The 12,811-nt window shown below is 36.9% G+C and overlaps 1 protein-coding gene across 1 annotated transcript in view; it reads right to left on the bottom strand.

The window, feature by feature from the left end:
* Positions 1–4,817: 4,817 nt before the first annotated feature.
* Positions 4,818–12,811, bottom strand: part of sacm1lb (SAC1 like phosphatidylinositide phosphatase b) — a 30,778-nt gene continuing 22,784 nt past the window's right edge. The window contains 3 exon segments of the mRNA NM_001080624.2: positions 4,818–5,272; positions 9,534–9,591; positions 11,777–11,869. Coding sequence (NP_001074093.2) covers positions 5,136–5,272; positions 9,534–9,591; positions 11,777–11,869 — 288 coding nt within the window. The 3' untranslated portion in view covers positions 4,818–5,135.

Raw genomic sequence — 12,811 nt, 5'->3', positions numbered from 1 at the left:
AAGGTTTTACACTTGTAAGATTTTAAAGTGTTTTAAGACTTTAGGATTTACAATGTTTTAAGACTAGAATTGTAAGATTTTACAATGTTTTAAGACTTTAGGATTGTAAGATTTTACAATGTTTTAAGACTAGAATTTTAAGATTTAAAATGTTTTAAGACTTTAGGATTGTAAGAATTTACAATGTTTTAAGGTTTAGAATCGTATGATTTAAAATGTTTTAAGACTTTAGGATTGTAAGAATTTACAACGTTTTAAGGTTTTAGAATCGTATGATTTAAAATGTTTTAAGACTTTAGGGTTGTAAGAATTTACAATGTTTTAAGGTTTTAGAATCGTAAGATTTAAAATATTTTAAGACTTTAGGATTGTAAGATTTTACAATGTTTTAAAACTAGAATTGTAAGATTTTACAATGTTTTAAGACTTTAGGATTGTAAGATTTTACAATGTTTTTAAGACTATAGGATTGTAAGATTTTACAATGTTTTAAGACTATAGGATTGTAAGATTTTACAATGTTTTAAAACTAGAATTGTAAGATTTTACAATGTTTTAAGACTTTAGGATTGTAAGATTTTACAATGTTTTAAGACTTTAGGATTGTAAGATTTTAAAGTGTTTTAAGACTTTAGGATTGTAAGATTTTACAATGTTTTAAGGTTTTACAATTGTAAGATTTTAAAGTGTTTTAAGACTTTAGGATTGTAAGATTTTACAATGTTTTAAGACTAGAATTGTAAGATTTTACAATGTTTTAAGACTTTTGGATTGTAAGATTTTACAATGTTTTAAAACTAGAATTGTAAGATTTTACAATGTTTTAAGACTTTAGGATTGTAAGATTTTACAATGTTTTAAGACTAGAATTGTAAGATTTTACAATGTTTTAAGACTTTAGGATTGTAAGATTTTACAATGTTTTTAGACTAGAATCGTAAGATTTTACAATGTTTTAAGACTTTAGGATTGTAAGATTTTACAATGTTTTAAGGTTTTACAATTGTAAAATTTTAAAGTGTTAAGACTTTAGGATTGTAAAATTTTACAATGTTTTAAGACTTTAGGATTGTAAGATTTTACAATGTTTTAAGGTTTTACAATTGTAAGATTTTAAAGTGTTTTAAGACTTTAGGATTGTAAGATTTTTGTAAGATTAATTGTAAGAAGGTAAAAATCCTTTGTGTTTTTTTATTTAATTTTTTATCTGTGATTTTATGATTGCAATGTGATTTCAATACATATTCTTATTATTATTAAAATTTCAGCACAATTTGCAATTTCAAACAGTTTCTTGATTTTTAATAGAAACGGCTAAATAAAGTAACATCACATGCAAAGTTGCAAATGCAGTATTTTGAGTGCACTATGAAGGATAATTGTTTATAATTGTTCATTTTGGTGACGCTTCATTTATTATTGCAGAAACCTAAAAACAGCTCATTCCTGTATCCCTTCAGACTGCCAGGAGAGCATCATGATCATAACTTTAATAATAATAATAATAATAACTGACAGGATTTGTACATTCTCTGTTGAAGCTCCAGCTGCAGTGAGGACAGTAAATACAGTAAGGCATCATTCATTCAAAGCGTTCAGAAATGATGAAGGAAAAACTATACTGTATACAAAAAAACCCAACTAAATATGGCACGGCTTCAGTGCTGGAGACGCTACTGGTCCCACAGAAAGATCCAGAACACAGTCAGTTCTTCAGTTTGAGGAAGACCATGATTTACTGTCCATTAAAGCACCGCTGACGATGAAGAAGACATCAGGCTCCGTCTCAAATCCTCCAGTTCACCACACTTGACCAGCAGCTGACGCACAGATGAAGTGTTTGTCTTGTTTTCCACAAATAACATGATGTACAGTTGAGTCGGAATTATTCGCTCGCCTGTGAGTTTTCTTTGTCTAATATTTCCTAAATGATGTTGAACAGATTCAGGAAATGTTCACAGTATGTCTGATAATATTTGTTCTTCTGGAGAAAATCTTATTTGTTTTATTTCGGCTAGAATAAAAGCAGTTCTTAATTGTTTTAAAGCCATTTTAAGGTCAATATTATTAGCCCCCTTCAGCAATATTAGTTTTGGATTGTCTCCAGGACAAACTTTTATGATTAGAAATGTGCTGAAAAAATCTCTCCAACAAACCGAAATTGGGGTTAAAATATTCACACGGGCTAATAATTCTGACTTTAGCTGTCTGTGTGCATGTTTGAGTGTACTGACAAAAATGGTTCATTAAATTAATAATAAAAATGTAAAGTAAGTGGTTGTAAACAATTTATATTGGCTGGAAATGAACAAATTAAATGTAGTAATATTCAACTTAATATGTTTGTTTATATATATATATATTTCCCATATAAATTGTTTGCAACTACGTACCTCAAAAATTCTAGCACCTAAACAAACAAACACACACACACAGAAACCCTGAGCTAAAAAGCATTCTAGCGCTCTTATTAAAATAATAATAAACTACTGTTTTTTTGTTGGTATTAAAAATAGTTTGCCACTCATCAGTAAAATCACTTTTGTGTGAAACACTTTCTGAAAACAGCAGCTCAATCTGTACATTTCAACATGAGACAGATGCGGGAGATTTTGTAAGGTGTGAATCATTTATAAACAACAATAAACAAATCGCAGAAAAAGGTCAAATAAGCAGTGCTTTATGATTCCCCCGAGTCAAACAGTATTCAGGTTACAGAAATTGTATAATTAAATGTAAAAGAACCGTATATAGTCTTCATTATTATAACTATTCAGTGAAATGAATCTTCATTAAAGTTACAAATGTTGTACTTTTTTAGCCTGAATGCTTTAAACTCTTGAAGTTTCACAAACTAATAAACACAAACGACCTGATCTCGAACTCTCCTCACATGCTCATGACAGGCGGGAGCCCTGGGCTCAATTATTCCCGAGCTCAGGGTTCTCTCCCGGGAAAGCATGTCAAACCTGCTATGATCATCAAGCAATATCTAAGTGTGAACTCTTGAAATGTCTAAAACACATGCTAATGATAAAGATTCCCTCTGTTATAGTTATACTCTGTAATGACTCCACAGATCTCATGAGTTCTCAACTGTTGTGTTGATCAACTGTAATCCCGACTCAACACTGAGATTTGACTATTGTGGACACACACAATGCGACATCAATGCTGAAACCATACATTGAGCAGCCCAAACATATACAGCTGAATCAGAATTATTAGCCCTGTTTATTTTTCCCAATTTCTGATTAACAGAGCAGATTTCTTCAACACCTTTCTAATCATAATAGTTTAATAACTCATCTCTAATCACTGATTTATTTTAACTTTGCCATGATGACAGTAAATAATATTAGACTAAATATTCTTCAAGACACTTCTATACAGCTTGAAGTGACATTTAAAGGCTTCACTAGGGGTAATTAGGTTAACTAGGCAGGTTAGGGTAATTAGGCAAGTTATTGTATAACGATGGTTTGTTCTGTAGGCAGCTTAAACAGGCTAATAATATTGACCTTAAAATGGTTCATAAAAAAATTTAAGCTGCTTTTATTCTAGCCGAAATAAAACAAACAACACTTTCGCCAGAAGAAAAAAATATTATCAGACATACTGTGAAAATTTCCTGAATCTGTTAAACATCATTTGTGAAATATTAAAAAAGAGAAAAAATTTAAAAGGGGGCGAATAATTCTGACTTACGCTGTGTGTAAATCCCTAAATATATTCTAAAATATTAAATATAAAATGATTATAATATTACATTAATAATATCATTACATATAATTAATATGACCAATTTACAGAGATAAACGACAAATATAAATATATATATATAAACAACAATCAATAAATGTGATTATATTGGAAATCAATGGGGCAAAAACAGCCCCCAACATAACCAAAGGGGGGTCAGTGTGCTCAATTTTCAAAACATTTTCCCAAAATATGTCAAAATAAGATTTGTCAGCAAAAACACTTCATTTTCTGAAACTCAAGTTGGGGCCAAATTAAGAGCGTACTCACACTGTGCTATCCGAACTGTGCCCAGGCCCGTTTCCCGGATTGTTTGACAAGTGTGAGTGCTCTGAATCGGGCTCACGCACAGTTCACTTGGCCGGCCCTGGCGGCGCGGTTCACTTGGGCTTTGGCGCGGTACGCTTGTGTGTGAGTGCAAAACACGCCAAAGCCCGAAACTGAAAGCGAGACGTGACTTTAAGGGGCTGTTTCATATGTGTTTATTAATCATTCTGACTGTTCAATGAACACAAACTGCCGTAGATTATTAAAGACGCAAACCCCTCACTGCACCACAGCTGCACCTTCAGCAGACCTCCTAATACCTGCAGCACGAGAGCTTTATGATGATTATGAGTGTCAAAAGTGTTGGATCAGTTCAGTGAAATATCTGACTGTGTGTCACCGCATATCAACCGATATAACTAGAGAAATCTCCACTGTGCTGAGCGAGAGCGCTTCTCTACTGAACAGCGCAGCATTGATGAAGTAAGCGTGCTCAGGTCTGAATGTAATGTGAGTGCGGGCCGTCGGGGGAGCAGGGAGGGGGGACAAGCTTACTTTGGCCCGGTTCAAAGCAACTGTAGATAGTGTGAGTACAGCCTGAGACTCAAAATCAGCCCAGAGTGGAGGAAAACGGCCCAACAGCAGTCAGTCCAGTAAATGAAGTGTGCGGTTTGTCCAAACTATGAGTTATTTTGGGGGCAACTTCACTGTTTAATGTTTAAAACACTTAAATGTTTAAACAGAGCTATTCTGAACGTTAGCTGAAGGTGTTCATGTAAACAGCTGCCTTACTGTCACTCAGCGTTTATTAGAAAACAAGACAAACACGTCATCATCAGCCAGCGCTTGAGCCAAAATGGCGGATCTGGTTGCACCGTGAGGACGGGGCCGAGGGCCTCACGGTCAGCCTGAGCGTCCAGCGGTGCGACCGGCAGATGGAATCATGGGAAAGTGGGCGTGGCTTGATGCTGGTGTGGAGAGCAGCGTGACCCCGTGTGTTCGGCCCCGGGCCCTCATCATCATCATCATCGTCATCAGTACAGGCTCCAGGGTGAGGATGAGGATGAAGGCTCCGCGGGGCCCGACTGCTTCCCACACACGCAGGTTCAGTCCATCTTCTCCTTCTGCACCAGCCGCGGGGCGTCCACAAAGTCCCGTCCGTTGAAGAGGATCACGCCGCCGGTCACCACGCTGGCGGAGCCCCAGAACAGCACGTACGCCAGAGTCTCCGTCCACGTGTCCCCTGATGGAGGAAACACACACTCATTATACTCACACTGGTGAGCGTTTCTCAGCCATAGATATATACACTAGATATCGCATACAGACCCCGAGCATGCGTCAATACTACACTTTTACAGGGCTCTCAAGACAGATGGCATTCAACTGCACTAGTCAAGACTAAAGCCAAGGTGAAGCCGGAGATTCATGCGTCATATTGTGTTGACCAGCGCTGTTTCAGTTGCACATGCAAATGAAGCCAAATGTGAATGACCCCTAACGGCTTTATTCTGGGATTACCACTCTAAATTAATTCACTTGCATAAAAGCATCTCCAAGCTTTTACTGGGGCACAGTTCAGTGTTACTGGGGCACTTTTTATGTTGGCTTGAGAAAGCCAGCATACTGTTATGCTACTCTGTCCTTGAAATCAAAAAACGTATCTCCTCCTAGGCCGTTCATGCCACAAGGCCCAAATGTGGTCAAAATGTGCCTTCTGCATTCAAGATTGTTGCTATATCTCCTCATGCCTATAAGACTTATTGCTTTTTTAATAAAAAATGTTAAATATTAAATTTTTATAATCCGAGCATATAAAAAATTATACAAGCCCCAAATTTGGCCAAAAGCTGTATTTAGATGCGTTAGATTTTGTTGCTATATCTTTATGGTTTATCAGACTTATAGTTCTCCAATAAATAATTTTTAAGCATTATTTTTCTTATAATATGGCAAGCCATTTTTGACTTAAACTCCATATTTTTTACTGATATGGCCATTTCTGCATGCATCACTTTCACACTTATTAAGCATTGTATTTTCAAAAAAATACAGCAAGCCATTTTTACATAATGTTCATTCCTTTAGTCCCTTTATTACCCAGGGCTTGCCACAACGGAATGAACCGCCAACTTATCCAGCATTTGTTTTACACAGCAAATGCCCTTCCAGCCGCAACCCAACACCAGGAATACATAATGTTCAAGTCCAGTTTTTGACACTCATAAAGACTGTCATAGAAACATCAGGGTTGATTAAGATCACTCATATTGTCAAGCTTTGATGTGTCATCACTAACCTGTCAAATGTCCCCATAGCAACAAAACAGTATAACCTAGCAACCATTTAAAAACAGCAATATCTCTACATCAGAACATCGTAGGGACCTGGGCATTGGCTTGTTTGACTCATGCTAGCAAATGGGACTTCCTGTGTACTATGCATGGTAACAATGATAATGGAAGCCAAGTGCTAATAACGATTAGCTACATGCTATGAATGATTATCTAAATACTATAACATATGCTAGAAATGCCTACTAAGTATTAGCATTTGATCAAACATGTACATGAGCAGTGCCATTTAACAACTGCTTAGCAACCACCTAACAATGCCATAATTGTTTTATCAACTGCCTAGCAACCACTTAGCAACCGCCGCCGTGCTTCCTGCCAACTGCCATTCCTAGTCCTAGTGCAGTCACGTTGGCTTTCTCAAGCCAACATCAAAGTTTATCAATAAACTTTAGGTTCTAGTTTGTTGTCGTTGCACCGTCTCCCTGTGCAGCCCTCAGCAAGTTTCAACCCTGGGCAATCGCCCATATTGCCCATGCCCATGATTTCTTTGGTTGTTACCAACATCTGGGGATAATTTCAAGTCAACCGCACCTTTAGAAACATGTTTTCTGTACGTTTTCCATACTTATTTTCCCCACTGTATTTATTTTTACATGGTCACACGCTTTCCTATTAAAATGAATGGATAATGATGATAACTGCTTAATATTAATAATTAAATTATTGACACACTTTCTGTCTCTATGCTTTTCTTTTCTATGCTTTCATTTGTTATTTCGTGATGGAAGATATCCACATGGGGGAAACTATAGTAATAAATAATAAAGACTATTATATTATTAAAATAATAAATAAATTATAATAAAGATGTTTCCCAGCTGGTGGAATGAACTCCCTAACTGCATCAGAACAGCAGAGTCACTCGCTGTCTTCAAGAAACAACTAAAAACTCAACTATTTAGTCTCCACTTCCCTTCCTAATCCTCTCTGACTCTTCCACTAACTACAAAAAAAATTAAAAAATTAAGCACCAATGTTTTGCTTCTTACACTTCTAAAACTTGCCTACAGCACTTTTTCATTGTTGCTCTTATAGTTGTGTAAATTGCTTCCGTGTCCTTTTGTAAGTCGCTTTGGATAAAAGCGTCTGCTAAATCAGTGGTCCCCAACCCCCGGGCCGTGGACCGGTACCGGTCCGTGGATCAATCAGTACCGGGCCGCACAAGATTTAATTATGTTTAAGTTGGCAGGTAAGGTAGCTGCATTTAAAGCCAAACTAGATTTGTGTGGACGGCGCGTGAACAGAGGCATATTGGACATGTTTCCAACATTAGCAGGGATGTTGTGTGAGACTGAGCCTGCGCCCTCACTCACCAAGCTGGTGCACGATCACCAGTCTTCACTGTTAAAGGAGTTTGAGCGCTACTTCCCAACCTCAAAGGACCCACAAACGGCCAAGGAATGGATACGTGACCCATTTGTCAACAAACCAGCTGAATCCGGTATGTCCGTGCAAGAAGAAGAGCAACTGCTGGAGATCGCAAATGACGGCGGCCTTAAACAGTGTTCGAGACAACAACTCTGCCGGTGTTCTGGATTAAAGTCATGGCAGAAACACTTTCGCATGTCGAGATGTACATGATATGTGTGTGTGTGCTGGCGCTCACTGGCTGTTTCACGGACACACGCAAAGCTTGAAGTTAAACAAACAAGGGCTTATCATAAGGGTATTCTTATCGATATTTATTTACACGGTTGGCATTAAGATGAACATATAAACGTTATCTGCCTAATTTCTAGCGGCTAAATGTGTCTTGAAAAATATTCAAAGGCTTTTATTCTCATAAACCGCGCGGATGTGAATGCGTCTGACTGTTCTGATTGGCTAAAGCAGACGTCTCAAGTCAGCACGTTCCAGACGTGCACGCACTCTTTCGGGCAATCTTCCTTCTGCATTACCCCCAGATGGGAGCATCTCGTTGCAAAGAAACAAGCTCAGGGCTCCCATTGATTAAGCGTTACGGACAGTTTTTGATGTTATAATATGTTATATTGTTGGAGCAATGTGCTAATAAAGTTATTACTTCCTAATGTTATAATAGCATTGTAATGGTGGAGCAATGTGCTAATAAAGTTTCACATGAGTACACAGTGGAGTCACGTTTATTATTATTATTTCAACCCCCCTGTCCACAGTAAAATTGTCAAGCGTTGACCGGTCCCAAATTCCACAGTCATAAAGTTTCACAAACTAATTTCGAGAAGAGCACGTGATATGATTGACTGCAGCTGGCCACTCATCTACTCTCATTAGTTAGCCAATCAGATTGATCCAAACTCACTATAAGTAACCTAGCTTAGCACTACTCCCTTCTCTTTGTTTTCCGAAGAAACCCCCCATCCACCCCTTCTCCTCCTTTCCTCTTTTGCCGAGGGGAGCTCTCGAGAACATCTGATCTCGTACTCCCCTCACATGCTCTATGAACCTGGCGGGAGCCCTGGGCTCAACTATCTCCGAGCTCAGGGTTCTCTCCCAGGACAGCATGCCAAACCTGCTAACTTGCTAACAAGTTGTCAAACAGTATCTAAGTGTGAACTCTCGAAATGTAAATGTTTATGAAGCACATAGTAAAGTGTGTAATGTGTATAACTCTGTTAATGAATGCTAAAGAATACTATATAGTTCCTATAGTAAACTGATAAACTGTAGTAAATGCTGTAATGTTAGTGTAAACTGTGGTGCACTATGATTATAGCGTAGAGAACTGAAGCCTGTTGTATAATTAGTTCATTACTACAGTTGTGTTGTACCACAGCAACAATATAATTACTAGCACAGTATAATTCAATTAATTATCTATACTGTGCTTCCGAACACTATGGTATTTACTATAGAATTTTACATTTAACGCTATTATACAGTCTGTACGGCATCGATGACAGGCAAATATATTTTAGCTCAGTAGAAAACTCGGCCTTCCTACTGATATAAGGATCATTCCCAACATATGTGCATATTATCTATTAATATCTCAATTGAAATATGGTATAATCGCAAAAATACACTTTCCTCTGTCTCCCATTCAGATTTTTTTACTTCCTGCCCTTCATCTGAATTTCGCACGTCACCAGAACCACGTGATTAAAAACAGCCTATATTGATCATTTACAGGCTTTAAAAACTGTACAGTATTAATATTAATCTTACCAGCCATTAGGAGACATATGATGCACATTGAGAACGCAACCACCATGATGATCGGCAGCTGGAAGAGGAGGAGAGAAACATCAGCACTCGCTCATCTCAATCTCAATGCAGAAGAACATTTTTAATCAAATAAAATATATAGTGTGTGTGTGTGTATATATATATATGTATATATATATATATATATAGAGAGAGAGAGAGAGAGAGAGAGAGAGAGAGAGCTTAGGATAAATGAGTGCACTCTCTTTTGAAAATGAATATTTTTCTCCATTTCTCAGGGAATGTTTTAGTGCATTTGAACAAAACAAATTTATTAAACAGATATATTTATTAAAGACATATTTTAGTCACAGAACATCTTTAAAAATGGAAAGAGAATACATTTAAATTCAAGCAAAATATTGCATAAAAAAGACGAATACAAAACATTTAACATTTTTTCATAATTTTTGCTCTTTTTAAATTGTTAATTTAATATTTTTCTCTAACATATACATCTGGGCTTCTCATTTTTGGACTGTTTTATTATTGGAAATCACTGTTCAGATGCACTTCAATCTATGTGTGAATAGCTGCCATTAATAATATTTAAGAATGTACGTTTCAGGCCTACTGCAAAATGCATTTTTTCACAAAACGAGATATCCACCAGACCAGTTTGTTTACAAAGTGCTATATAACAGTTATAGAACGTTCACGATGCTGCGCGACCTCAACATCTCCTGGGAAGAGAGTCACTGCCCGTGAAGTGCTCCGAGTTTGCTCATTGATTTAAAGATAACATCAAAACAAAAAGCATTAAAAAGAGGATTCAATAGGCTAACTAAAAAATGGTTTACCATTTAATTGTTTATACCAGGGGTCAACAATCTCATTCCTCATTCAGGTCCGGTGCCCTGCAGGGTTTAGCTCCAACTTGCCTCAACGCACCTGCCTGGGTGTTTCAAGTACACCAAGTAAGACCTTGATTAGCTTGTTCAGGTGTGTTTGATTAGGGTTGGAGCTAAAATCTGCAGGTAACCGGCCCTCCAGGAACAAGTTTGGTGATCCCTGGTTTTTACTTTAGGCGAGCTGTCAGTCACGTAGGCTACGTCACTGATCAACAGCTGTCTGTCAGTCAGAGAATCAAAGCTTGAATCAAGCTAAAGTCAAGCTCGTGCAACAGAGACAAGAACTGTGACACCACGGCTCCGCCCGCTCTGATCATATAGGTTTGGTTTTCAGCAGCGGTGTGGAAGAAGCCTCCACTCTTTCTGTAACAAGCTACAAGTCGTTTATCTAACTAACTTAATCTTACTTATCAACCAAAACAATGATTCACTAGCTTTTCTGAGTGGTATTACTGTAGTAGAATATAGGCTAGGCAGTGGCGCAGTAGGTAGTGCTGTCGCCTCACAGCAAGAATGTCGCTGGGTCGAACCTTGGCTCAGTTGGCATTTCTGTGTGGAGTTTGCATGTTCTCCCTGCATTAGCATGGGTATCCTCCGGGTGCTCCGGTTTCCCCCACAGTCCAGACACCCGGTACAGGTGAATTGGGTAGGCTAAATTGTCCGTCGTGTAAGTGTGAATGTGTGTGTGTGTGGATGTTTCCCAGAGATGGGTTGCGGCTGGAAGGGCATCTGCTGCGTAAAAACTTGCTGGATAAGTTGGCGGTTCATTCCGCTGTGGTGACCCCGGATTAATAAAGGGACTAAGCCGAGAAGAAAATGAATGAATGAATGAACATAGCCTAAGGTGGATATAGCGTTTTGCAAAAAAATAAAAACAAAGAATAGTGATGTTATGTTGTGCACATTCTGGCCAAATCTAACTCAAAATCCTATTTATATTAATCAATCTTTGTATATATTATTCCATATATTTATGATGTATTGTTTTTTTTAACCAATTTAAGATGTTTGACAATGTTATTGATCCTGGATTTGAAGAATATTGTGTTCCTGGCCTTCACTGAGCTCAAGTAATAGTTTAATGTATAAAAATTGCGAATGAACTTAACTGTTGATGTCTTAAATAATAACATCAAATAACCAACATTTCTCAAAATGGTTATATATCTCATTTTGCAACTTGCAATTTGATTAAAAATAATGGTTAGGAATGACCAACAAAACATGCACAGATAACACCAATTAGAAAAACAGGAAACTTTGATTTGGATAAAGTCATGAAGTAAACTGAAATTAAATTAGTCTAAAAGAGCACGCTGTGAAAACCCCTGTGTGTGTTTGTTTGTTTGTTACCGTGAGGAACTTCCAGTCTTTGGGCTCGTGCAGAGGAGTGTTCATATCGGCTTCTTCCACAGCATAATTCCCCAAGAACAGGTCAATAGAGTCCTGAAAACCAACAATCAAATCCATCAACACCACAGAAAATACTCCATTAAACAACACATCCTCTATTCCAACAGCTTTGCTCATGGGTTTACTAATTAATGGTTTAAAACGCTAAATTAAAATGAGCAATAATCCCCAAAATAATAAGAAGTAGGTCTGTTCTGATCTGGTGAAGATGTACATCACCCCCTTAAAGGAACAGTGCAGTAACTACACATCTGATCAAAATGAAGACCTAAAATGGGATCGGTCTCATGACAAAGTCTCTGGTTCAATTTGGTCTTTAATGAAATTACTCTTATTTTCAGTGCTTGCGTAGTTACAGCACTGAGCTAATGATATTGACCTTAAAATGGTTTTAAAATAAATGACTTTTAAATAAACTGTTTAAAATAAAGAACTGCTTTTATTCTAGCCGAAATAAAACAAATAAGACTTTCTCCAGAAGAACAAATATTAGAGGAAATACTGTGAAAAATTCCTGAATCTGTTAAATATTACTTATATATATAATAATATATATATTTTTTTTTCTTTTTTATATCTCTCAAGTGTAGGACAATGGACATGATGTTTAAAGAAGAAACTATGAAAAGATTAAAAGTCATTTTATATTGTTGTTTAGTTGAAAGCAGAAGTGTACACACACTGTATAAAAAGGCACATAACCATTTAAAAGACTCAGATGTTAATGTGACTAAACTTTTCCTCTTTTAGGTAAGTCAGGATTATCACATGTGTTTCTGTTCTGCTTAATAGCAGAATAATGAGAGAGAGATTTGTTTGAGAAATGGTTATAACTCAATATAACTTATAACACAATAAGATTATTCTGCCTCTGGAAAAGCTCAGATGATGATGTCAAGGTTTTGGAAGTTTCTGATTGGCTAATTGACAACATTTTAGTTAATGTGAGGCACAACTGTAGAATAGTGTTGAAGG

The sequence above is a fragment of the Danio rerio genome, chromosome 16 (assembly GCF_049306965.1).
Source record: "Danio rerio strain Tuebingen ecotype United States chromosome 16, GRCz12tu, whole genome shotgun sequence".
Taxonomy (NCBI): Eukaryota; Metazoa; Chordata; class Actinopteri; order Cypriniformes; family Danionidae; genus Danio; species Danio rerio.
Note: the sequence above shows the minus strand (reverse complement) of the source record. Positions and strands in the feature narration are given on the sequence as shown.